Raw genomic sequence first — 25,942 nt, 5'->3', positions numbered from 1 at the left:
ATAATTAGTCGAATGCTCAACTGACTTGATAGTAGGTTACAGCTCTTTTTTGGCAACATTGCATCTGCAGATATACAGAGTCGGGTTGCCTCGTCTTCTATTCTGTCCTAGAACCATATACACACTACAATGCACGGAGGGAAGGCATTGAATGAAGGAAATAAAAGTAGGTTCTGCGCACAAAACTCCATGAAGAAAAAATAAAACATAAAAAGGTCAGGTGACACAACTTATTTATATAGTGGTCTGAACTATATATTGTACTTAATGAATGCATTTTAGGAAAAGGCAGATCGAAAAGTGTGTGTGTGAAGAAGAAAGAGAGAGAGAGAGAGAGAGAGAGAGAGAGAGAGAGAGAGAGAGAGAGAGAGAGAGAGAGAGCCTGTGCTCTACATGCCCACAGACCGCGTGTACCCATTGAAGACTTAAGGGGGCACTCGAGCTCACATCCTGCGGCTGTCTGCAGCAACGCCGTGCGTCACTTTATCCCACAACAACACCACACCGAAGCGTTTCATATCGAGGCGACTATTACAGGCACCTTACCATCGATACATTCAGAGAAATTCAACATATTTTCTACTGCTGTCCCCCGGGATCCAACCAAATATTTCAGTGCCACTGAGGCGAGTCGGAGGGACCAAAAAGTGGCCAAACTGTGCTGAGTGGGTGGTCCTCTTTGGGTTGGCCGGGGACGCTGCAGTTCATCTGTTTAATGTGTCTGAGTGCGTTACAATGATGTGAAAATGACAAACTTTCCCCCAAACTAAGGGCATCTTTTGATTGTATCATTCATGCAACATAATATGTGTGGGCTTGTGGCACAATCATGAAATATTGCACAGATTTAGAAGGAAAAAAAGAGAAATATTTGGAATAAATATTAAGTGCACACATGGGGAAAATATTATTTCCTACAGGGTATTTATATTAAAATAGACTGAATAAGGTGAAGAGGCCAAAATATATTCCCGTATACAAGTTATAGTGTGCAACATGTTGCATGCCCCTATTTATCTAAACAGTTTAACTCTTCTTCGATTCTAAGTTTCCAAACTTTTGTAAACAAATTAAAATGAGTACTTTCCATCAATAATTGTACACGGGCAAATTTAACACAAGAAGTTCATATGTTAAGAAACATGACCATGTGACTGGCAGTGCAAAGCCCTTATAATCTGCTTTACAGTGTCTGCTGGTATTTAATAGGGCTTCATAATCATTCATTCAGTAGATGTATGGGAAAAAGAGTTGAAACAGAGCCTCTGTATCCAGAGAGAGTGGATCTTGACAAAATGATTTCTCAATGGAAGAGGGGCCTCATTAGCATAACAATTGTGGGAAACTGCATGGATCTACTTTTCATGAGCACTGTAAAAATGCATGTGGGTTTTTGGAGGTTACAAAACAGAAAAAATTGTAAAACTTGCATGTTTATTTTTTTTTACTTATTCATTTGGCAAAGTCATCATTTAATGTTCTCCCGAATGGGCTTCGAGTTGGCAGCAGCAGGGGTCCTTATTGTATTCAAAGGGTTGCCAACAAAATAGGGAACACTTTAATTTGTCAATTGTTGTCCAGATTATCTAATTAATGTGTAAGAATTACCGTTCAGCGGCCCCATCGATTATAGAATACATATTAACAAAAGGCCCCATGTCACTAGGGGACTGTCAAAATCCTGGTTTGAGAGGATGGGGTGATAGTAAAAGATTGTACAAATATATGTCTTCAAATATTGGTATTCTTATGCTGAAATGTTACTTATAAGATGTAAAAGTTTGGCTAGACCCCAGGCTTCCCTGTCTGTACCTTTAAAGACTCTCGTCCCAATGAGTCCTAAGCCCCGCCTCCGCAGCAGACATCCCATGAGTCATAAAGTTTGATGTCCTGCCCAAAGTTTAGTCCCGACTGGAGCAAAAAGTTTTTTTTTTTCTGGAAAGTGCTCTGCAGAGATTTGTCCTTCGCACAGTGATTCTGTCGTGTAAGAATAGTCTATAACAGCCTCAACGTTGCCGACACGTAGAAGAAGTGCGTTTTGCGGCGTTTGTTTTTCGTCTTTTGAGGCTGCGTGAACTTTTTTTTTTTTTTTTTTTTCTTTTTTAAGTTTGGGGCCGGACGACAGCATAGATTCCAGTGTGGAGTAGATATGCGCTTTGTTACATTCTCAAGAATGCCAGCGAGAAACAACAGGAAAGCGCTGTGTTTCACTGCAGATTTCGACAGCTAACACACTCTGGGAGAAAACAAACCACTCGAGTGTTCAACATTAGAATGACTCGAGATCACTTTTTCTGAGTGTCGTCGATATTTTCTGCTGTGAAAAAAAAAAAGTTTGAGATTGACTCAAACTTATTTTTTAATTATTTTTTGCGTGACGTTGCAGAACGGGATATTTTTGGGACACAGAAAGTTTATTTTTTGGGTCGGGAGAAAATGGATCCGAGCCAGCACAACCCTCCCGTCGGGCACCAGATCGTCCACGTACGGGGCGACTCCGAGACCGACCTGGAGGCTCTCTTCAACGCCGTGATGAACCCGAAAAACACTATCGTGCCCCCCTGCGTGCCCATGAGGATGAGGAAGCTGCCAGACTCCTTCTTCAAACCCCCTGAACCAAAGTCCCATTCCAGACAAGTAAGCCCGCCCTGTCTCTCCTCGGCCCCCTTCCCAGAAATCACGACCGGAGGAACAGGCCCGTCCCGCGAGGACAGGGGCCCCCGCGGTTCACGAGTGGGAGCCTACAGTCGGTTCATATTCGTGTCCGGGTGTCACCACCGGGCTCCCCGACACGTCCTGTGTTGTAGGATAATTATTATTAAGTCGTATTTGTACACTAATGTGTCTACATTCCTTTACTTATTCTGTCACGGTGAAATTGAGCTTGATCTCTTCCCACAAGCTTTAATTCGATTGGCAATCTGTGCAAAGATCTGTGCACATTACTGTGTGTAAAGAACATTATGCTCGAGAGAAATGTGTTTCTTCGAAGCAAATAATAATATTATTATTACTTTAACTGGTTTGTCTGGTTCCCTTTTAAGCGAACTTGTACATATGTGTCAATGTTTTGGTTCCATTCGGGAAAAGAACGGTAACTAACTTGTGAACATAGTCAAATAATAATGTTTTTGTACATAAGCGGATTTGCTTTCATGAAATCCTGCGATGGTTGAACTCCTGCTATGACACCCCCCCCACCCACAAACCCCACCACGTCCCCCACAAATGCTGCTTGTAGTCTGTGGAGGTTTTTCTCTCCAGTGCGCATGCGCGTTTGTGCAACGCGTAGTCCGCGCTCTCCCCTGTCCCGCACAGGCCTCAACCTCATCCTTAAAACAACTCTCCAACTTGCCTGCGCATGCGCATGATCAGAACGAACTAGCATACGCGTAAATGTATCATATTGTTAAAAATAACTTTTATGGATTTGTGTACTTGAATCATTCCTATTATTTGTGAACCGGCCTCAAACACAGTATTTTATTTTATATTCACAATGAAACTCATTATTTGATGTTTTGTTTTACTGTGTACAATGTCATAAGATATATATTATCATAAGATCACATTAAGGCTTTGACCTTTTTGTATAATACATATATTTCATACCCCCTTGTACTTTTGGACAGACTTGTTTTGCTTCATAACAATATCAGATGAAACTTCACGCTGTCTCTCCTCCAACCCCCAAACCAGGCCAGCACCGACGCTGGCACCGGCGGCGTCCTCCAACCGCACCACGTCCGAGCTCACTCGTCTCCGGCCTCTCTTCAGCTGGGCGCTGGTACTGGTGGCTCCATGTCTGGCATGCCCCCGCCCTCCCCTCAACATCTCCGCCAGTCTTCGTATGAGATTCCCGATGACGTGTCCCTGCCCCCCGGGTGGGAGATGGCCAAGACGGCCTCTGGGCAGAGATACTTCCTCAAGTGAGTATTGATGCGCTGGCCGACGAGTGTCCATGCGGTTTCGTCCGTTCTTCAGTCTCCTGGAAAACCTGGAAGGTTTCTGCAGCTTGATGCCATGTGTTTTGTGGAAATGGACGGGTGGCTTTGAGAGGGGACAAAGTGTTTTATTGATTTATAGCACATGGAGTCCTCAGCCCTGTGGACACCCCTCTGTCCTTCTGACACCACTTTGCATTCCGACGAAAGCTATGTAATGCAAATATTTGTTTTTACTAAAACCTCTTCACAATAATTTATGACTTTGTGACCCGATAATGTCAGGGGGGGGGGAGGCGTCTGCGGTAACTACCCAAGTATATCATCAACACATCACAGGAAATGCGTGTCCTTTATTATTTGTCAAACAAGACCGTGTTTGTCGTTACATAGTTGTTGACTTTCATCCGAGTGCAGGAAACCTGCTTAAAACCTGCTGTCTTTTTTTTTTTTTTAATGACCTCTTAAACCGGGGATGGGTAAGTCCAGTGAACAGATAATATACAAAAAAAATAATACTTGAGTATCTCCCTTAGGTTCAACCTTTTGCAACAGCATTTCAGAGAAGAAGGGAACACGTAAACTTGGGCTAATGTTTGATAAAAGTCCAACTAGCAGAGAAGGGGTCTTGGGATCGGACTGTTATAGTCCAGCGCTGCACAGTGGACATTATGCTGACAAATCATTTACAAATCTGCTGCGGTGCACAATGGGGGCCAGTGAGCTCAAAAAGAGACAATTGTAACAGTTGAATTTTGGCTTATTAAATTTGGTGGCCTCTTGCAAACAAGGGAGATGTCTTTTGAGGGCCTGCTGCTGTATGTGGTGTTCCTTTTCTTGGGATCAGGTTTCAGTAGAAACAATGGATCATTGTAGACGCCTCAAGACAGCAAAGGACAGACGTCTCCGGACAGCTCGTCTGCTAAGCAGCATATCTCCTACACATTGATAATCCAACGTGTACTCAAAACAAGAATAGGTAGTCCTTATACCAGAGCCCTTTTTTTAAGACAGTCCGGTTCAGTGATATTTCGGGAATGTAAGAGTTTTTATTCTTCTTCTTTATAGCTTTACTTTTGTAGCTCTGAAGGATTGACGAACCTGTGGCGACCTGAAGATAATCCGCTCCTTTTGGAACGTTCCAAAGTGTATTAAAAAGCTCGGCGGCACATGTTTTTGAGGCAATTTGACTTTGAAAGTTGTCTCGAACTTCCCTCAAAGGCAAAATGCTGTCTGTTCGAGGCAGTATAACTCTCTGACTCTGTACTTGGATCCAAAAGGAGATGTTTTAAGGTTTCACATCTGGCAAACATCTGCGCCGTTTTTTTAGGAGGCTCTTCAAAAAATGTACAAAAGCACTCGTGGAGAGTTTAAGGGAGGGAAGAAGGGAGAGAAGAAAAAAAAATACTACTCGCTAGACTCTCCCAGGATCACTGCTTGTGTTTACTGAGTGATCGAATGCGCCTCCAGACAATAAGTGACATTTCAAACCAAGTTCAGTCTGGTGTAGACGAACCTGGATAACCTAAATCTCCTTATTTGCACTCAAGTTCTGTTTTTTGGGGATATGTCTGTGTGTGTAATTTGTTCTTCGTAACATAACAAACTGTGTAGTTGTCAAAGAGTTGAGTCGTTCTTCTTCTTTTACTTTTACATTTTCTGGACTCCAGATAAACAGTTACTTTCTCTGACTAATGATTGATCAGTTGATTGATCAATGACGAGGGCACAATTTGGGTTTGCACCATGTTTGCTGCAGAGCTTCTTTTCTCTGTTCTAAGAATAACACTCGACTCGATCTTGAATATTAAATTCAATCCCTCTACGAAAACCTAGTTGTTGAATATTACCAGACTGATTTGAGATTTGAGTCTCTGCTCTTCTGTGTTTACAAGTCAGCCCCAAAAAGAGTTGCGTCTTGGGCCCTTTGGCTTCAGGAGAACACTTGTGTTGCTGTGGAGAGCCGCCCCGTGTTTCCACTGGCATGCGCTTCAGGGTTTGTCTTCACGTAAGGAAAACTCTGGCAGACCTCTTCCATCCGCCGCACATCAAAGTGCAGATACTCGATCTGGAATACAGGCGGCCTCAGCAGAGCTGCTGGAAAAGACGCTCCCCTATTTATAAACGGGGGTTGTCTGACCGAGACGAGTTGCAGGAGGAGTGAAGTTGGGCCAGAGAGAGAGAGAGAGAGAGAGAGAGAGAGAGAGAGAGAGAGAGAGAGAGAGAGAGAGAGAGTGTGTGGGTGGGTGGTTTGGGTTGGGTTGGGGGTGGGGAGTCTGTCACCAGCGAGCAGAGAACAGGGGCTCACATTACACTCAGGTGACCGCTGTTGTCCTCAGAGATAAATTAACCCAGGGTGAAAGTTTTAAAAATGTTTTTTAAATAATCACTTTTTTTTTTTTTGTTGTTTACTCGATACACCACAGGATCATGCAGTCGGGTGGGTGGTTGGGGGGGGGGGGGGGGGTCTCTCCGTGAGTCACATCGCAGGCCTGGCTCCGCTTTGGCATGAATGGAGCCGTGGCGCTGTGATGGCGCCTCTTTTGTGTCAGTGGAGTTAAATAACAGCCATGTGGAGATGACTAGAAGAGGGGCCAAAGAGAAACTCCGGCCCTCCCTTTGTCCCAGCAGTGAAACAGTGATCTTTATTCAGACCACAGGCCCGTTGAGGCTCATGTGAGCCATCCCAAAATAGACAAATGGTTGACAGGAAGTTTTAAAGATGGCGGTGGGAGAGGAGAACGTGCTTCTCGAGACTTGTTGGGCTAGGGCAAGGGAAACATTGCTTGGAGAATTTATTTTCTTCCTTTTTAAGAGAATCAAATGCTGACCTGTATTTGTTTCTAGCTTCTATTTTTTTCTCCTGTTCTTGGATTTTCTATCATTGTTATCTTGGATTGATGTCAACTGGGGTGCATCGAAATGTTGACATGATAAAACAATCAAGTTTACCCATTTAGATAATTCGTTGTTGTAGGAAATAGGAGATTAATAAGCAAAAAAAAAAAACTATTGTTTTGACTATAACAAAAATAACAAAATCCTTAAGCTGAGAAGAAGTCTGAGAACTCTGGGAGAATGTCAACAAAGTGTGTTGACCTTTCCTCCTCTTTCTTCCAGCAGTTTTCTGTGGCCTTTGATTTATGACAGCAGGGGCAGGGAGGTTGGGTCACCTTGCTTAGCGGGGAGATACGGAAGGGGGGGGGGGGGGAGTGGGGGCAGGGCCGGTCTCCAGGGTTGGGTCATAAAGTAATGAAGGTTTCTAATTTAGACACACCGGTAAACTAGGAGGGGTAATCACTGTTTCCGGGCGCTAATTAAATGCAGCTTTGAATGAGCTTTTAGTCCGTGGGAAGTCAGCCCGAAGCGGAGGGAAGCTTTGGGGGGGGGGGGGGGGGGGGCAGCTATTGTCTGCCCTCAGGGGCAGGTAGAGCTGATGGACACTTTTGTCTTTTCTCAATTGCATCTTAAACTGTTTTGATGAGCCTGGTTTCCCACAACCGGAATGGCCGACTCGCCCATTTCGAAAATTTAAGAGATTTCCTAAGGATCAACTTATCCACTGTGACCAGATGTGATGATTCCATGAATTTGATACTGTAAAAAGCTACTAATTATTTATCTGTAAATTGTGCTGAGTCCAAGGAGTCTTTCCTGGACATCTGTTGCACTAAAAACAAGTCAGATAGACTAGGCAATTGTATATCTTGTTGGACTGATTTGGATCACAATATTAACAAAATGGCTGGTTCTTGTTTTACTTTCTACCAACATCTTGTTTTTGAGCCAATACAAAAATGCCATTGCGTTCTCTTATTTCATTCCCCTTAACTCTTCTATATAAAGTCCAAAATATTTTCTACCCGCTAACCATAACGACCGTTGACCGACAGCTAGATGATTTTGATCATTTTTTATTTGAATCATTTCAGTATTTGATGCCTTTATATCACCGCTGACTGTCTTGTCCAATCGCTCGGCTCGCACCGAGCTCGTACTCTCCTTCTTACGTAAGCATCACACTTAACGCCCAAATATTTTCTGTATCGACTGTTATGTGATTACTTAAAGCTTGAGGCAAATTGGATTTCAAATTAAACCGCCGGGACCACTCGGTTGGTCCCAAATAGCCCTGGGAAGGCCGGGCCGGGAGCCTGTGCCGAGCGGACCCTCATTTGGAGCAACTTTGTGTTTGACAAACTTTTGGTATATTGACCACACACAGACAAAGCCCTTCCTGTTCAACTGGGGCCTGTCAGCTCGGTACACAAATGGGACTGTGAGAAAATCCTGCTAATGTTTACCAAAGTCTTGATGTAACACCTCTGTCTCAGACATCAATGCCTTCAGTGTCACCGGGTGCATCTCCACAGAGACGTAGAATCTGGCCCACGGGCCGTCTCAGGTGGGGTTGAGAGTTCTCAAACCGTGGCACCTGGGGGAGGGGAAACAAATAGAAACATATTTAATTATTTTACTCCTAAAATGTGACAAGTTGTCCACCACTTGATTTACTTGAGATTATGTAACCCAGTCCTTTTTTTTAACTTAACATGGCTCTCCTTTAAAAGGGTGCTTAAATACATTAGTCTTTTGAATTGTGCTTTGAAATAAGCAGGTCAGTCCTGTTGCTTTGTGAATTAGTTGCTTCGTTAGGAAGTATGATGAGACAAACCCTCCTTCAAAGGGAAACTTAAAGCCACAATGGGGTCACAGAGGTTGCCACAATAGGGTCACAGAGGTTGCCCCAATAATCTCTCTTGATGATGTCCTGCTGATAGAGAGGCAGCCAGGCATCCCCAGTCAACCAGAGAGGAGGTGGTCATTCTCATCGTAGAGGCCTGATTACATCTCGCCTCCCTCAGTGCACCCTTTCGTCATCGGCTTCCAAGCCCATACTCCCTGGGTGGAGCCTCTGTGGCCTGAGGATCCCATTTTTAACATTTGACAACTCAGCTGTGGGGTGTATTTCGTCGCTGCTGCACTCCCCGTTGCTTCACTCGCTTGTTTTCACACCAGCCAAACGCAGATTTGTACTGGCTTTGAGGAGAGACCGTTTCAGCGGATCTGTCTGGCCTCAAATCGAGCTTTGATCTGCTGTTTTTTTGGCAGATAGCGGAGCTCATTCGCAGACATTTGAACCGCAGAGTAGACTTTTTTTTTTTTTTGGTAAAACCTTCTTCTCAAAGCCAGATGTAAACACCGTTTTCATGGATGTAAACAGGCAATCGCGATGTTAGGACGTTTGTCAAACTGCTGTAATCAGACGAGGTCTGTGAAACCAGTGCTCAGAACTCTTAACACATACATTTAACTACTGATGGTGAACAGTTCTTTCTCAAATGTCCCTTGTGTGGAACGAGAAACTCGATTCAACCGGGACCGCTCGGTGCCGTTTCACGCGAACGGCACCAAACCGAAAAGTTGAATGCCAAATCATTTAAGCAACGTCAAGTTCAGCCTTTATGCGAAAGGTCCCGCTCCCTCCTGCTCAGCGAGACGCATTATAAATAACGCTGACACAATAAACGCCACCTCGATAATTGGGCCATCAGTCAAGGAGATGTCAAGTGCCTGGGTGGATCAAGGGTCCCACTCCGTGCTAAGCCACGGTCGACCATGATGATAGCTCGAGCAAAAACAAGCCGAGCGCTGCAGGCAGCGGACCCCGGCGCTCTTTTGCAGCAGCAGTACCTGGCCAAGTCGCAGTCCGCTTCCCAAGCTAACGAAGGCGGATGTTTTAATGTTTTGAACATCGACTGTCAGACGGACGCCATTTCCGACGATGCAGAATTTTATTTAATTTTCACTTTAATCCACCATCAGCGTTGCAACACCAAAAATATGTTCTATATTTGAAGACATTTGGAAAGTGGTTGAATACCGCCCCCCCCCCCCCCCCTCAAAAAAAAGAAGGGCACACCCCATTCATCAAACCACAGTGAAACCATTTGACAGCTGCTGTAAACAAGTGCAGTTTACTCCATCAAGATTAGTATGAATAAAAATGAAGATGATGGCAGGAGTAACATGAGTGTCCCCCCCCCCCTCCTCAAAAAACGATAAAATCAGCGATTTTACTGTAACTAGCGTGGAAGAGGCCTCACCCACAGCCCAGCCGGCTCTGTGTCCACTGCCCTGCCCAGTGTGGGAGGGGAGGGTGGGGGGGTTAGGTTTAGGGTGTGGTGGCCGTCCTGCTAAGCTCGCCGTGGTGTCATGACATGTAAGGACAACACCGAGCAGTTGTGACCGCGGAGGTTGCAGATCATCAGCAATTCCTGACAGCAACTGGTGGCCTCCAGCCGGCCCGACAGTTGCCATGACATTGTTTTTGTTTCATGTTTCGGCAGCAGGGGGCGGCGTATAGGCCCCCCGGCCATGTAGGGGCGAGTGAATGGATTATCTTTTAGTTTTCAGAATCCGCCGATGGATTACCAAAAGTCTGTAATTTATTAACCGTTTCCCTCACGCAGGCTCTTTGAATACAGTGCGTTGCTTTGGGAACCCTCGCACTGCGTGTTTTTTTGTTGTTGATAAAAATCCACTTGGTTTCCAACAGAGGTCTGTTTACATCTGTTTTGATTGATTCCAGCTACAAACATTGGGGAAGGGGGTGGTTGATAGAAAATCCAATCTTTGTACTTTCATCTTTGCTAGGCGAAGCCCATTTAGCTGATAAGGATTTATAATCACACTTCTTGGAGACTGTGAGCTTTAAAAATGTCCATGTTTGCCACTTGTAGCATTTCTGTACCAGGATGTGCAGGCCTCTCATTTACGATAATCTCCCTCCCTTCCCTTATCCCAGGGCTTCTCTCCCGAGTCTCCTCCCCTGTTCTCCCCTCCCCTGTATAATAAATGTCATAGTTTCCAGAGTGGGAAGGGGGCAGGGCGGGCTCTCAGAGTGTAACAAGACCACAGCAACTCGCCCAGCCAATGGAATTCAGGGGGGATTGCTTCCGTACATGCCCCACCCCCCACACCCTTTTTCACTCCCCCCCCTCCTGTCCCCCCCCCCCCCTCTTCTTTTCTGTAGTTGTCTCACCCCGCTCCCTGTGACCCTTCTTTCTCAAAGCCCCCCCCGCCCCTCCGAAATGAGCACTTCCAGCTATTTTGCTTGGTTTGTGGTGTGTTTGTGTGTGTGTGTGTGTGTGTGTGTGTGTGTGTGTGTGAGGGCTGGGGGAGGGTTTGGTAGGGGATTTGGCAGCTCCTTTGATCAGCAAAGCATAAACAAGAGGGGGGCTTCAAAATGGGTTGCATTGTGTAGGGGGGGGGGGGGGGGGTGCTGAGTCAGGCCCTCTCGCTCTCTGGCCTGGGATCGAGAGCAGACAGACAGGCTGGGATTACCGCAGAGGCCAAAGGACCCTCTGAATCGCTCAATTCACCCAGCTGTTTTCAAATCTGCCCTAATGGCGCTCTGGGATCAAGTTAACAGCGAGTCGTAAAGAATCACACTGCGTTGAAGAGCGGGGTACGACCCGTAGATTGCTGAGGGTAATATTTAATCGCGCTATGAGCAAACACTCCATTATTCTCACTTGGATAAAATAATGTAGTCCCTCCAAAAAGACAAAAATTGGGTTGCGGTGTTCCAACAACAAGCTACTGGAGTTTGAGGCACGGTCTTTTTTAAATGGGATGTTTTGAAACCAAAAGAACAAGTGAATGGTGGGGTTTTAGGTCGTAGCTCAGTCTGTGCCTTTGTCCAGCAGGTGAAAGCTTTGTAAATGTGGCGCCAGATTGTTAAAGCCCCTGACACTCCACAGTGTCCGAGCCACTTCCAGGAAAAAAGGACCCCCTGCGTTGAGCCCTGGGACTGACCCTCCCTCAATAGAGTGGGTCCTGCTCGGAAGAGGAGGGCTTCCTGTATTAGCTTTCCATCTTAATCAAGCAACAAGTACCAACAAAGCACTAATTATCAATGCCTTCACAGAATGCAACACAAAGTCCCCCCCCCCCCCCGCTCCTGTCCCACCAGAGACGTCCCGTAAACCAGACGGAGCGACGTTGTGTTGTTTTGAAACCAACCGTAGCCTCTTGGACACTTTCAAGAAGTAGTGTTTGGCCTCCCTACAGTCCCAGATGTTTGACTTGATCCATTTCCTGTTGTTGTAGCCCGCTGCTTTTTGCCCATGTCATTTATAACTTTATTTGAATTCCGAACAACGTCCAATTGATCCTTTCTGATTCACGGCGTGCAAGAAAGAAATCTTCCTCGTCCTATATTGAGCTGCTGGTTCAGACGGGGTCCAAACAAGACACAGCTCAGTTTGGCTTCCTGTAAGAGTCATAGTTTACAGAAAGCAGGCATTACATTCAGTGAGTCATTAGTCCCTGATCTCCTGTTTATGTGAAATATGAAATATTTAACAGCCCCCGGTTACTGCTGATTAGTTCTGGAATACACTGTCATTTTTAGGGTCTTATTTTTTGTCTTTCATGTCTCCTTACAGCCATATTGATCAGACCACGACCTGGCAGGATCCTCGCAAAGCCCTGCTCCAGATGAACCAGGCTCCCCCTCCCAGTACCGTGCCAGTCCAGCAGCAGAACATTATGAACCCAGCCAGTGGTATGTATACATTGACTTTATTCCGTCTTAGTAGTGGCACATGACGTGTAATACAGTACAAGTTCTACAATGTGGGATTTTCCAGCATTAATACTAAACTCGCCGTTATTTCTGGCCATCGTCTTGCTTTCGTACCACGTGCAGTAGAAGTCAGGAGCAGTCTGGTCTAGTTTTTACATGTCACTGTGTACCTCAGCTGTGGCCAATGTAGATGGAATTTGCCCTAGGTGAGGTAAGGCCGAGGTAGAACGTGACACGTCCTGTCTGAATGGTTTGGGAGCTCCGTGACTCTATGATTACCGATGAAGTTTTTCTGTATTCTCAATTTGTTGCTGGCAACCTAATAAGATAATCTCAGATACAATAACCTGGATTGTGGGGATAAAATAAGGTTGTATTTGTCCAAGCCAGTGGAAATGATTGATTGATAGATAGATGGATGGATGGATAGATTTTATGTATAAACAAATGATAAGAACAAAGAAGAATTGTCAGTAGAATAAACTGTAAAGATAACCAGAATATTCCAGATTAATTTTTTGAAAAGGAACAGACGGAGTTGAACATGTTATGTCCTGCTCCTTTAACTTAGCTTGACTATTAAGTTATTGTTAATAAAAATACGTAAATAATGGTAAGTAAAGGAAGTAAATTATGTTTTTGCTTTTCTATTAAGTCTGGCAACATGCAAAAAAGTTCAGAGAGCAGCGTTACATCGTCTTAAGAGGGAAAATGCCTGTACCCCTGACCTGTTTGGGCAGGTGTGCGAGGTGTCAACCAAACCCCGGGGGACTCTGTCTGCCATGTTTCTCTCTTGTTGTTTTTTCAAATCTCATCTACAACATGAATGATACTCAGGCTGTTAACGAGGTAGCCGTTACTATATGTTGCACAACGACGTCATTAAAGAACAATCTTGAGGCGTGACTGTACCATCAGCATCTCTCCAACATTATTGTTGCCTGTCATTCCTCAGGTCCTCTCCCTGAGGCCTGGGAACAAGCTATTACTTCAGAGGGAGAAATTTACTACATCAACCACAAGAACAAGACCACATCCTGGCTTGACCCACGACTTGACCCACGCTTTGGTGAGTTTGCTATAGAGAGGATTTCCTTAGTTTTATTCTTGATTTAAGTAGAATACCATGTTCTTATCCGGCACCCACAAATCAGTGTAGCTGCTTAAATTGTGTAATATGTTTATTGTATATATATATTATACATCAAATCAGAACACTGAGAGACTCCCATTTTTAATATGGCAATGGTTTCTTAAACACGTTTTAGTGAAAGCATTTTTCTTCAGTAGAAAGTTCTGGTTAATCCCTAAAACGTGCATCAGCACAATGAAATTGTGAGTCCAGTTCTGTAATGATTCATTATTTATTTCACCAAACCACATTGTTCTGGAGTGACTAACCATACCGTCGGTTGTTAAAACCAGATTTCCTTAAACCGCCCTCAACATTTTCACCTAACCTTTTGTCGGCCATTTTAGCATCGGCGCAACAGCTGAGTTAGCCATTAACCCCCCCCCCAGGCCAAGCTTGAGTTTGACAGTTAGCTTTTCAGTGTGTCGTGGCCCAGGCTTGAGTCAATCAGCAACAGGACCCGCTACGTGCGTGGAGATTTCTCCGGCTATGGGAATGAGCTAATCCTCCTATGCAAGGAAGACTCCAAGAGATGAAGGTTCCCGCTTGTCACTGTGACTCATTTACGCTTCAGGTGGCGTCCCTTCATCACAGCAGCGTTCCCCGGGGAGGCTCATCCTGCTTCACAAAGGCAACATGTGTGATTCAGCACGAAGCCTGTTATCCTGTTTAATTTTAGCTGTTTCTCCCCCCCCCCCCCCCCCCAATCGCGCCTGGGACTTAAGTTTTTTTTTCAAGCAATTACGAGTCTCTCTCTCTAAAGACAGGCAGGAAAGTTGAAAACAGAGTTGTAAGGAGAGCGGGGCAGCTGGGGAGAGATGGCGGCTCCGATCGCCGGAGCCCTTTGAAGATTTATAAGTCTTGAACACACAAGACTGCTGGGCCCAGTCAAAGGGAGAAAGAGATCATGTTAACTCGTTATGTGCAATCAAACGTCGTTGTGCTCCCACATGCGAGCAAATCTCCCCGTGCGTAATCACTTGCATTTGCACCTCTTATGTTGCTCACATGCTATTTTTATTTTATTAGATATTATGATGGATGGCTAAGTGACACCAACTTCAAGCTACTTGATATTTCGTAGTGTAGTTGAAGACTTGATGATATCCTCCGCAGTTACCCCCCCTACACCCGAGCACAGCGATGCGCTCCTCCGCTTGAGAAACCTACTATACTCCTGCTATGTAGGTCTCCCATCGTAAGCCAGCTGCTTTGATAATGGAGGCTAATTTGAGCCTTGAGAAGAAAAGCAGCGGAGCGCCTTTAACTGAGGGCTGTTGCCGGCTGGCCTTCCCCTGCGTGAGGCCCTGTGCAGGCGCAGCCCCATTCGGCCGCAGCTCCAGACAGACTTGAATCTCTGCCAGGCCTCTTTATTCTGTGGTCCAGCTCTTAATCTGTTCCAGACCGTTTCAGTCAAAGAACTCCAATGTGAGCGGGGGAGGTTGGGGGGCAGGGAGAGGCACGGCGAAAGGGGGAAGAAAGGAAAAACAGAAGAACAGAGGGAATACGCCGACGGGATAAGCACGCATCCTCTTTAACGTCCAAGGAGGCGGCGAACAAGCCGTGAGGGCGCTGTGGCCGAGTTCGGAAGTAGGGGGGAGTGGGGGCGGCTCTATGTAGATGTGTTGCTTTACTCAATGCACTTCTCCAGAGGAACAGTGTAGCAAAAACAAAGGAGGAAACCGTAGAGCACAGGGAGGTTTGCTTTGAAGCCTTAATCGAAAGCGGTTTGTTAAACACATTATCCGTCATGTGATGTTTTTTTTTTTTTTTTTTTTTTTTCCTTCACCAGGAAAGTTGGCATAGCGTGCTTGGGGCGGGCAGTGAGTCTGTGTAAAGCAAAGGTTCCCAAACTAGGGGGTGGGACCCCCACGGGGGGCGCGGTGGGGCGACGGGTGGTCGCGGCGGCTTCATCGCCAACCCTAACACAGCCACGACGGTGAAAATGAAAATAAAAGCGAAACCGACACGGTGACTTGTCACAGGGAGGGACAGCGAGAGCGAGGGAGAGGCGCAGCATCGACAGCGACAAAGATTAGACCTAGGAAAGAAGCGATGTACAAAGACTGACAGATTTATGAATGGTAGCAAGCGCAAGGTAAAATCTGTAAAGCACAACAAGGCCAGGAAGAGGGACCCCAGTGTGTTGTGCTTCTTAAGATTCTGGCAGCTGACCGTATGAAGCCGACTAAATAAAAAAGACACTTGGAAACCCACCATCCCAGTGTCCCAAGGTGGGAAAATATGGTGTTTGCACGTTTATGTGCTTGCATACTTATTTGAGACACTGGTTTAAAAAAACACCGTGAAGAAGAAGAAGAAGAAGAAGCTCCTATCAAGTATTTGGGGAGGTGGGGGACTAGACATTAAACAGGGATAGCTTCACAGTTGTGAAACTTGCATTCTAGTCTCACAAAACTGGAGCCATCGCATACAACATGACGATGTGTGTTAATGCGCCGGCAGTGTGATGCGCCGATAAGGGCCAGTGTTGCGGGCCTCGTGTTACAGGGGCGTGTGTGAAGAAGACAAAAGGCAGACGGCATTAACCTGTCTCTTATCTGCCTGGCCCACCAACCATCGCCGCCCATATGATCTGCTGACTTCAATCGCGCCACCAAAACCACACACACACACGTCTCCTCTGCCAAGTGTGGCCTCCGTTTTTATGCTTTATCGCTGTGGCCCTGAAGTGAACCTGTCCTTCACTGCTATCTCGCCCTCAGATGTAATTCCCTGCTGCGATACGCTCATTGTTTGGGCTCAGCTCCTCCTGTAACATTGGTTGCTGTTTGGTCTGTGGGGGGAGTCCTTGATTCGGTCCTTCAGTAGAATCTCACCTGTAAGACTGCATTTGTCAACGTACCGTTTTTGTGTGTCGTGAACCCCACACACTTTTCAATGTGTACTCTTCCTCAAGACTCCCACCTTCAAGAACAGTTTATTTCAACTTGCCGTTATGTACATAGTTTTGTCTACGATAACATTGTACGATATCTTATGATAACACTGTACTCTCCAGTCAGATCGGGCAGAAAGTTGTGAAGAGAAGGTAAAAGCGTTCGCTTCTATTCCAAATAAGTGCAGCATTCTGATCTTGGTTTATTGCCCTGTTAAACTTCCTAAAAGCCACACCATATATCGAGTGCACACACTAGTGTGTTCAAACAACTGCTGCTTTAAGGCTCAGGCCTTTGCAGAACTACAGCTGCTCCCTTGGCCCACGTGCAGCACCGCTCTACCTTGAGAACTGCTAATGGTGCCTGGACGGTGGAGCGGTCAAGCCTCAAAGGCCCGCAGTATCTGCAAAAGATAAGAAGTGTGGAGAAGTGTAACACTCTCCCATGGTGTGTGTGTGTGTGTGTGTGTGTGTCACAGAGGGGGATGATGCAGTCAGGGTGGGGCCTGCAGAGCTTCCCAGGGAGAGCCCTGAGCCACGGTTCATTCAGCTCCTGAGATAGTGTAAACAGACAGTGATTGAATAGTGATGAGAAAGGTGCCGGGGCGGCCAGGACAACATAGAGGCAGCCCTGCATGAAGCCCTCCACCCTCCCTCCCTCCCCCCCGCCCCTATCGGGAAAGGCTTTGTTTTGGTTGGTGCTTCAAGCGCATAAGCAAACAGCTCCCACCATTGGTTCCATTACTGTTACACTCCTCGCGGTCCAGCACATTTGCTTTGTCTTTCCCCAGTATGGTGACAAAGTGTGTGACCTACTTTGCATGCATAGAGCTGCATCACTGTGCTGCTTTCATGGGACATGTTTGTTGGACCCAAACCACGCCAGAGTTAAGAAAAACAAAAAAATGAAACTGAGGGAGGCCTGTGTTTTTCAAAACGCACACACGCGTTCTGATCATTTGAACCTGCTGTTACATTTCTCGGGCAAAAGATCGTTGATTAGTGGTGCGGTGTTTACAGAACCTAATCTATTATAAAATGCGTTTCTCTGATTAGCACACAGACCGGTCAGGCCAGGGTCAAAGAGACAGTCCGTCTTAAAGGATAATCTGTTAAGAAGAAAACAAAACGCACACTGAAAGGATAAGTCATAACTAATGCAATGCACGAAAGTAACCTGTCTTAGTCAGTGAGTGGGAGGGGATCAGGTCTTACAGGAAGAGTGATTGTTTCACACACTAGGTAGTAGAAGACTTCCTGTGTCCTACATAACCTGCTGCACTGGCTTCACTCTTTTTACAAGTTCACCGTTTAAACAAAAAAAACCCACTCAAGTTGTTAGTCTTGTTACGCAGCCAGGTGTCTATAGGTGTATGTTCCGTATAAGGTAGCCTATTGTTTGCCAACCGGAGAACCCAGATTTGATATTGAAACACGTCGTTGGTTAAAACGGGAACGAAAGGGGACAGAAAAAAAAGATGTCTCATGCAGCTTAATTGACACCCAGAAGACTTGGCCCCGTTTGCCAGAAAGACTTTTTGATGTTTGGTTTGCACTTTTCTCCACAGAATATAAACCGAACATAGACTATACTCAATCTGGTTACGGATATACTGGATTCACCAGTTTCAGTGGCTCCTTGACATTGTTCAGATCCTCCATTTTTAGACTCCCAGTATACAACCTTTAAGCTGACCAACTCGCATAATATACAGTAGTAACCGTATGCAATGTTTGAAATAACACATTTGAACTCATTCCTGTCTCTCTTGCAGCCCTGAACCAGCAACGGATCTCTCAGAGTGCTCCAGTGAAGCAGGGGGGGCAGCTCCCTCCCGGATTCGCAGTAGGCAACAACCAGATGAGGCTGATCGAGAAGGATAGGCTGAGACAAAAGCAACAGGAGCTGCTCCGGCAGAGACCACAGGTCAGGAATCGGGAGTAGAAGAGTAAAAAAAAAAAAGAAGAAATGTTCAAAAGCCTTTCTTGGGAGGCGCTGTGGCCTCACGGAGGAACAACTAACTTGTATCAAAAGGTCTCAAGGTCAATCCTTTCAGTATGTGAAAGTCCCTCGGCGTAGCAGCAGGACACTGCTTACTGGTCGGATGAGATCATCGGAAAATGTTTATCTTTTAAATGTGATGCAGCTCTCCTGAATAAGCCCTTTTTAATAGGAGTCATCATTCCTAGTTATGGCGGTTTAGGTTCCTTTGATCGCTCTTGCACCCTGCAATGAACTCCTGTGAGTCACATGTGGTCATTTTATCACTTCCTAACTGCAATGTGTCACTGTGCCGCCCACGCTGGGCGGCGCAGCCCCGTCCCGTCGTTTACTCAAGGTCGTGTCATACCACCAGAGAGCGAGGGCTTTATTTATATGAATGAGGGTTCTGGTGACTTGTTTACCGAGCCATTCCCACCGGGCTGTTGAAAGTTCACCGTGTAGGAAGTGAAAAGGTGGTTTGGACTGTGCCGATTAAAGGTCGCAAAACCGTAGGATTAAGTAACCCCGGTTATTGTTGACTTTCTCAAATGTAAGGGATTAAGAGAAATCTCATTAATCCCAAATAGGATTTCTGCTGCACAATCCCAATTTATTAGCCATTTCCAAGCCTTGAACTTTAGCCCTTTTCTTCATCTACTTTTCTTCTTCATTGTAACTATATATCTATATCAGCGCATGCATGGACTATTCCCTGCATTCCTACCAGATCTGCTCCTGGTTTGTGTATGAAGCGAGTCAGGCTTTCTGGCCCAACATGGAGAAGGGGAAAGGTCTGATAAGGTCCAAACTCCAGCAACACTTGAAATGTATTCAATAGCTTTAGTATTTGACCAGTTGTTCGATATACTTCAGGTGTTGCTTTGAGTTTCGACCTCTTCACAAATCCATTTTGACTCGTGAGCAGAGCAGTCATCCAAACCTCAGATATCCTCACTTTCCAGTAAACCAAACTTACTGGAAAACTACAGATGATGGGATTGTAGACCAGACGGTTTACATCCGCGAGAGCTCCACTATCAGGCTTTTGACTAGATTCTAGTAAACTCCAAATATTGAGTAACTTTTCAGGAAGTTTCAAGATTCTTTTGCAAATATAGAAGAGCGTGAGTTTAGTAGGACATTGTGTGCAGGTTATATGCTTGTGTGGGGAGTTCAACCTCCGGGCAATAATAGCCACACCCAAATGGATTCCACATGGCAGAGGTACGATGAAGAGCGGCGATGTGTGCAACATGCGGGTGGCAGTCCAGTGCTGACGCCGCTCACTCATGCTCCAAAGGGAAGCCTAGAAGACATTACGGTTGTTGACAGTACACAACCCTCATAAGCCCTCTTGACAGATTGTTTATATGTGTAAGCATGTAGTAGTTTGAGAAGGAAACACCTTGCTGCACTACTACGACCACAGCTCGAGAAACATCTTTTTTATTTTTTTTATTTCTCTCTTTTTGCCTCTGACAATGTTGTGGCCAAGATCTCCTCAACCACGACCAATAGGAGCTTTTAATTAAGCCCTTTAAGGTGTCCCGCAGCGGGTTTTTTTTTTCCATCTATACAAGCAACCTCCCATTGGCACTCTGTTGTTGTCTACGACCCCGTAAAGGTTTAATGAGATGTCAAACGGTGACATTGGTCAAGTCACTTCACCTTCCCGTTCAAGGACTTCCAGAGGAAGGAGGTGGAAAAGCGCATGACTTCATATCCGCTGCCTTATCTGATCAGAGCGGGATCTGAGCATGTGTGGAAAACAATTGCGTCCAACTGTTGTCGGCCTCCCGTGTAATTCGACACCCTGTATGGGGAGGAATGGCCTGCACCATGTTGGCGGTCTGTTTGTAATTCCTTAAATTGAACATTTTACGCAGTGGCAGCAGAGCAGCAGGGGTAAAAGGCAGTTGTGATATGTTTTTTTTTTTTTTTTCTGAAGCTGTGTATGATTAGCCCCTGAGGTTAGGTGTGGGGGTTTATTTGTGTTGCTCACAAGTTGTTTTTTTGTGGTTTTTTTTGCTTTCGTTTTCCACAGGAGCTCACTATAAGGAATCAGCTGCCCACAAGTATGGATCAAGATGGCGGCACGAACCCTGTGTCCTCCCCTATGGCCCAGGATGCCCGTACCATGACCGCCAACAGCACTGACCCATTCCTCAACAGGTCGGTTTGATACAAAACCCATCATTCCCACACTAGTCCAGCACGATCACAGTTGAGCAGCAGCAGCAGCAGTTGGCGAGGTCTTCCATTCCGGCTGAGCTCGTCAGACGGCGTGTATGTTGGAGCTCTGGTGAGAGCTCCTAGAGTTACACAAGCAGGGCGAACAGAAGGCCAGTCTCTGAGCTTAACCCTCCTCACATGGTAATGTCTCACACGGACCAGCGGCTCGGTGACGCCGTTCGTTGCGCGACGATGACCCCTGGTGTTACATCGGCAGCATTGAGGGCCATCCGAAGAAGCTACGTGGTGACGTGAAAAGTCTGAAGAGGAACCCCACACTTTTATTCAAAGTTGAGACGGGCGGCTTTTGCATTCATATCAGTGACGACGCAACGCCCGGTCGATCTGAAACTGCTCCACTTGCTTCAATGCCGCCCCACGGCATTCTGGGAGCTCACTCCGAGCAGTTCAAGCTCTAGTTCTAGTGAGCCGAGGAAGTGAGGAAAGAGCTGAATAGCAAGCAGGCCATGAGAACATGTGGTCCAGTCAGTAGACAGGCCAACCTAATCTCCCCCCTCACCCCACCCCCATGCCTCCACTCCCTTACTCTCACAATGGCCTCATTCATCCTGCCTCTGCCATACTCTGCCTACATATTTTTCCTCTGCTAATTAGTATAGGCTTGTCAAATGTCCTCTCTCGGCCTCTTTGTCTCTCTCTTGTCCCCTTCATTGTTGCTCTTTTCCCCCGTGTTCTGCTCGGAGAGTGCCAGATATTGAAGCTCGGTGTCACCGTGGATTACTCCCCAGAGCCGTCCAAACAAATATGACTGTGGAAATGTGGATGTGTGCAGAAGGTCCCGGAGGGAATTGAGGCCACACTGTTACTTTTCAGCCTGTGTGCTTTTAATAACCGAGTGTGCTGTTTGCTTTGTTGGATCAGTTAATTAGATTCACCTAGTTCAGTTTCAAAGCATTTAAATGAAGGTCATCGAGGTCATCCTCAAACTCTGCGGAGACAAAAAACGCTTTGTCATTTCCTTCAGCTTGATGGAAATCGGGGATGTTCATTAGTGCTTGCGCAGAGTTCACAGAGCTTTCTGTCTCTTTATGTTTCCAGCGGGACCTACCACTCCAGGGATGAGAGCACAGACAGCGGCTTGAGTATGAGCAGCTACAGCGTCCCTCGCACTCCAGACGACTTCCTCAACAGCGTGGACGAGATGGACACAGGTGAGGCCGGAGGCAAAACCCGTCCCTTGACGGCCTCTTTGCGGATGAGCCTTCCCTAGTCTGCCCTCGGGTGTTTCTCCCCCGCTCAGCCTGGTAGGGCGGCCCGTTGTTTTGGTATTCGGCGACGAGGTGGAACATGGCGGCCCCGTGTTGAAAAGTGAACAACGCGGCGGTGTTGGCTCGTTTGTATTTTACAATTCTTTCCAGCATGGGTCAGATGTCGTAGCCTTCCCCCTAATCTTCTGCTTGCAACTACTACTAGGATTCTAGAGTAACTGTTTTTGGTGGGAGGGGGGTCCTCATATCGACAAAAACATAGGAATGTTGTTCAATGACCTCAGTAATCAACCAAGCTGACATTTCTTCCAAACACTCTTTGGTTTGTTTAAGTGAATATATATATAATATTCTGCTCATTTGCGTGTTTACACTGGTGCTCTGGGCTTTCCATGGGAACCTGCTAACATAATTAAATGTGGTAGTGGTCATGAACTGGCTGAAGATACTCTGATGCAGAATAGAATTTCCCTCACCCCCAGCTGACGTTTGCACCATTCGAATTGTTTAAAAAGACGCGGGGGGGTAGTAGTAGTCGAGCGAACGAGTAGCGGTGCCTAAGCGGAAAAACAACGTTGTGTAACGTGAGCAAAAAACAAATATTTAAAAAAAAACAACGAGCCTCTCATCTGTCAGATGCGAGGGAAGCGTCACAACCATTCCAGACCTTCTTGGTCGTTACCGTACTCCGATCACTCGCTCTGCACAAGGTTTCTTTTGAATTAAATTAAATGTGTCGGTAGTAAACAAGGATGCTAATTAGCAATAGCAAGTTTTCCGCTAGCTCCCGCGGTCGACCGCACATCCGCGGTGACCCACCGAGATTGTATCTCAATGGCAGGTGATCTACTGTCACTGCCATGGCCATCGGCCTGGCGATCGCGCTGGAACAACTAGGCCACCCCTGGTCTACCAGCTGCTCTAAAAGCCAAAACGATGCTGCAGTGTGTGTGTGTGTTTTGAGGATCAGCAATAGTACAGGCCGCAAGAACCAGGGCGAGGCATCTTGATTATCCCGCTCATGACAGATGCAATAATAATATCTGTATCCTTCACCAGGGGACGCTCTTCCACCCTCCATGGCAACACAGCCAAGCCGTTTCCCCGACTACCTGGACGCCATCCCGGGGACAGACGTAGACCTGGGCACCCTCGAGAGTGAGAGCATGGCGGTAGAGGGCGAGGAGCTGATGCCCAGTCTGCAGGAGGCCCTGAGCTCCGACATCCTCAATGACATGGAAACGGTGCTGGCAGCTACCAAGATTGACAAGGAGAGCTTCCTCACGTGGTTATAGAAGGTTTGAGGAGGACCCTCCTAACTCCTCTCCCCACACTTTGAACTGCTGCCTGCTCTCATCTGTGAAGGAGTCACGGATGCTTTGACGAGACATTTCAGCGTTGCCTCCCCGGACTTCGGTTTCTGTAATCGGCATGTAAGGCCAATCTCTTCTGAGGCCGTGTTGTTCTTTTCTTTTCACTGGTGTGTTATCGCTTTATTTTGTCTGTGTCTTCAAGGCTGGCCCATGAACAGACAATAACGCAAGGGTCCCCAAATCTTTCACAGATCTGTCAGTGAAACTAGGGCATCTTTACCTGAAGCAGGGGTTGTTCCTTTCCCTGGTCTCCCCTCAAAGCTGAGCTGGGTGGGTGCATGAACTCTTCTGCAACTCTTCTGCCACCATCAGTTATCTCCTGAAGTCTCTGGTGCCTCCTTTTTCCTGCAATATAGCATGAAGCAGCGCTACCGTACGGCGTTTGGGACTATTGCATCTAGCTTTTATAGCTTTATATTTGGCCTTGTATGTTTTTATCCTTTTTTTTCTTCTTATTTTTTAGTGTGTTGTCAACGAGCCTGACAAACCAAAAATGATGTGTTTGAAGCATAGAGTACAATACTGATTTGGAGTAAAGGTAATGTGAGGCCAAGTTTGGACATGTTGGCTTTTTGGGGGGGGCGGGGGGGTTGTAGCCCTGGGACCGACTACATTGCTGCTTGGCTGTGCCAGCAAGTTTAAGTTAAACCTTTAATAGATCAAGTGCCTTCAGTAGTATTTTTTTTTTTTTGAGACGCGAGCAACATGAACAATTACTTGGTTTCTGTAATAGAGCAATAAGCAATAGGCTGTGTTCGCTTACATCAGCCACACTTTCCTCTAACTAATGTTCAATAATCAAAATTGTATTTTTGTTTTATAAACACATAACGGGATTTAGGGATTACTGTTTTTTTTTTTTTTTTATTATCTCTAAACCCCAGCTTCTAAGTATCTGTCTTATCCAGGCCTAAATCATGAGTCATTCTTTGTTTTCTCTTTTTACTATACTTTTGTTTTTAGATTAATACATATGTATGATAGCTTCGAGCAAATTACATTTTGTTTCTTGTTTTTTAATTTCTTTCATAGATTAGTTAACATTTTTTAACGACTTCAACTATTCTCACAGCACACCACTTCCCCAAAAGGAAGTCAGCCAAGACACCGAAAAGACAGTTTTTTGTTGTTTTTTTGCGGATTCACTTCTTGTCTCTGATTTATAGGTATTACAGTTATTGTGATGATCAAATCCAGCTTTTGCTATCTTTGCATTGATGCATTGAAGATCAAATGGAGCTTTTGCTATCTTTCCTGAACAGTAACCAAAAAGGTAAATCTCTTGGCAAAACAAACTACAGTTCTTCGATCAATCGAACCTTGTGACAATGTACAGTAAACAAACAGTTGGACGAGAGCGGAGCCCCTCTGTGCGATGCCATGTGCTAAAATGAGGGGTTTATAAAGGACAATGACAAGTTTAAGCAGGTTTTAGAGCCATGTTGTGGGGGTCGTGTAGAAGGCCAGGGATTGACTGATGGCGGTGAGTTGCGGATTGTTTTATTTCTTTTTGTTCTTTTTTGTGAAATAATTAAGATACAATCAGTTATTATCCGGTCAGGAATTGTTGTGGCAGATTCCAAAGATGTTTATTTTTTATTTTTAATGACACTAACATTTAATTTCGCTTCCATTTTCACAGAGTCCAGAACCAGTATGATTTGTAAATCAACCTCTGAACACACTGTATAAGCTAATGAGAAAATGATGTAGGTTTTAAGTGTTAATGGACATGTCTATGAATAGGTCTAGCTGAGAGATTTTTTTTTCTTTTTTCTTTTAGACAGTTTTGAGTGACTAACCCTCCGATTTTAAAGTTGAGGTTTCAAAACAGAGCGGCAAGCGATTCCTCTATAAGCGCTCGCATGTTTACATTATCTCTGCGTAGGAAACTGCTACATCTGCAGTGGAGACGACACACTGACAATTCTCTCATAATCCCATTACTTTGATGTTTACACCATGACTCCATCTTTGCATGACTGCAGTAACCTTTGAATAATCAACCTGCTGTGCATGCCCTGGGTTAAGTCCATTCAGGTTGTCACATTCTGTTGCCAACGAAGTTTGCGGCATTAACCTGATGGAACTATATATATATATATATATATATATATTTTAGATCAGCGATCATGAACAATTTATTTTTATGTGTGAGAAACCTCTTTTTAGTCTGGATTTTATTGGATAAACAGTGTTGAGGACAATGCAACTAATACAAGGGGTACACTACAGTGCATGTATTCCACAGCTACGGTTTTCATTTTGATGCAATGCCGCATTTTGTCACACAAACCTGATTTTTATGCTTTTAGTGTGTAACTGTCTGAGCGTATTAGCTATTGACTGTCATTTTAGCAGTAGAACTAATCACAGTTAAAGGATTTTGCATTTTCTAAATGCACATGAAATGAATTTATATTTAGTAATGATCTGTTCTTTTATTTTCGATAGATATGTGCATGTGTTTTAGAACCTTCAATTCTGTTACATTATATCTTGCTTCATATGATACTTTGAAATTGGCCTGAAATAAAGTATATACTTTTGTGGTAA

At 45.4% G+C, this 25,942-nt stretch overlaps 1 protein-coding gene across 1 annotated transcript; it reads left to right on the top strand.

Annotated features, from left to right (window-relative positions):
- The first annotated feature begins 1,923 nt into the window (after nucleotides 1–1,923).
- On the top strand, nucleotides 1,924–25,942 carry yap1 (Yes1 associated transcriptional regulator). The gene is made up of 8 exons (XM_037466392.2): nucleotides 1,924–2,637; nucleotides 3,700–3,929; nucleotides 12,398–12,516; nucleotides 13,493–13,606; nucleotides 18,344–18,495; nucleotides 20,597–20,724; nucleotides 21,844–21,956; nucleotides 23,073–25,942. The coding sequence occupies exons 1-8, from the start codon at nucleotides 2,437–2,439 to the stop codon at nucleotides 23,306–23,308; spliced, it is 1,293 nt and encodes a 430-aa protein (XP_037322289.1). The 5' UTR covers nucleotides 1,924–2,436; the 3' UTR covers nucleotides 23,309–25,942.

The sequence above is a fragment of the Pungitius pungitius genome, chromosome 3 (assembly GCF_949316345.1).
Source record: "Pungitius pungitius chromosome 3, fPunPun2.1, whole genome shotgun sequence".
Taxonomy (NCBI): Eukaryota; Metazoa; Chordata; class Actinopteri; order Perciformes; family Gasterosteidae; genus Pungitius; species Pungitius pungitius.
Note: the sequence above shows the minus strand (reverse complement) of the source record. Positions and strands in the feature narration are given on the sequence as shown.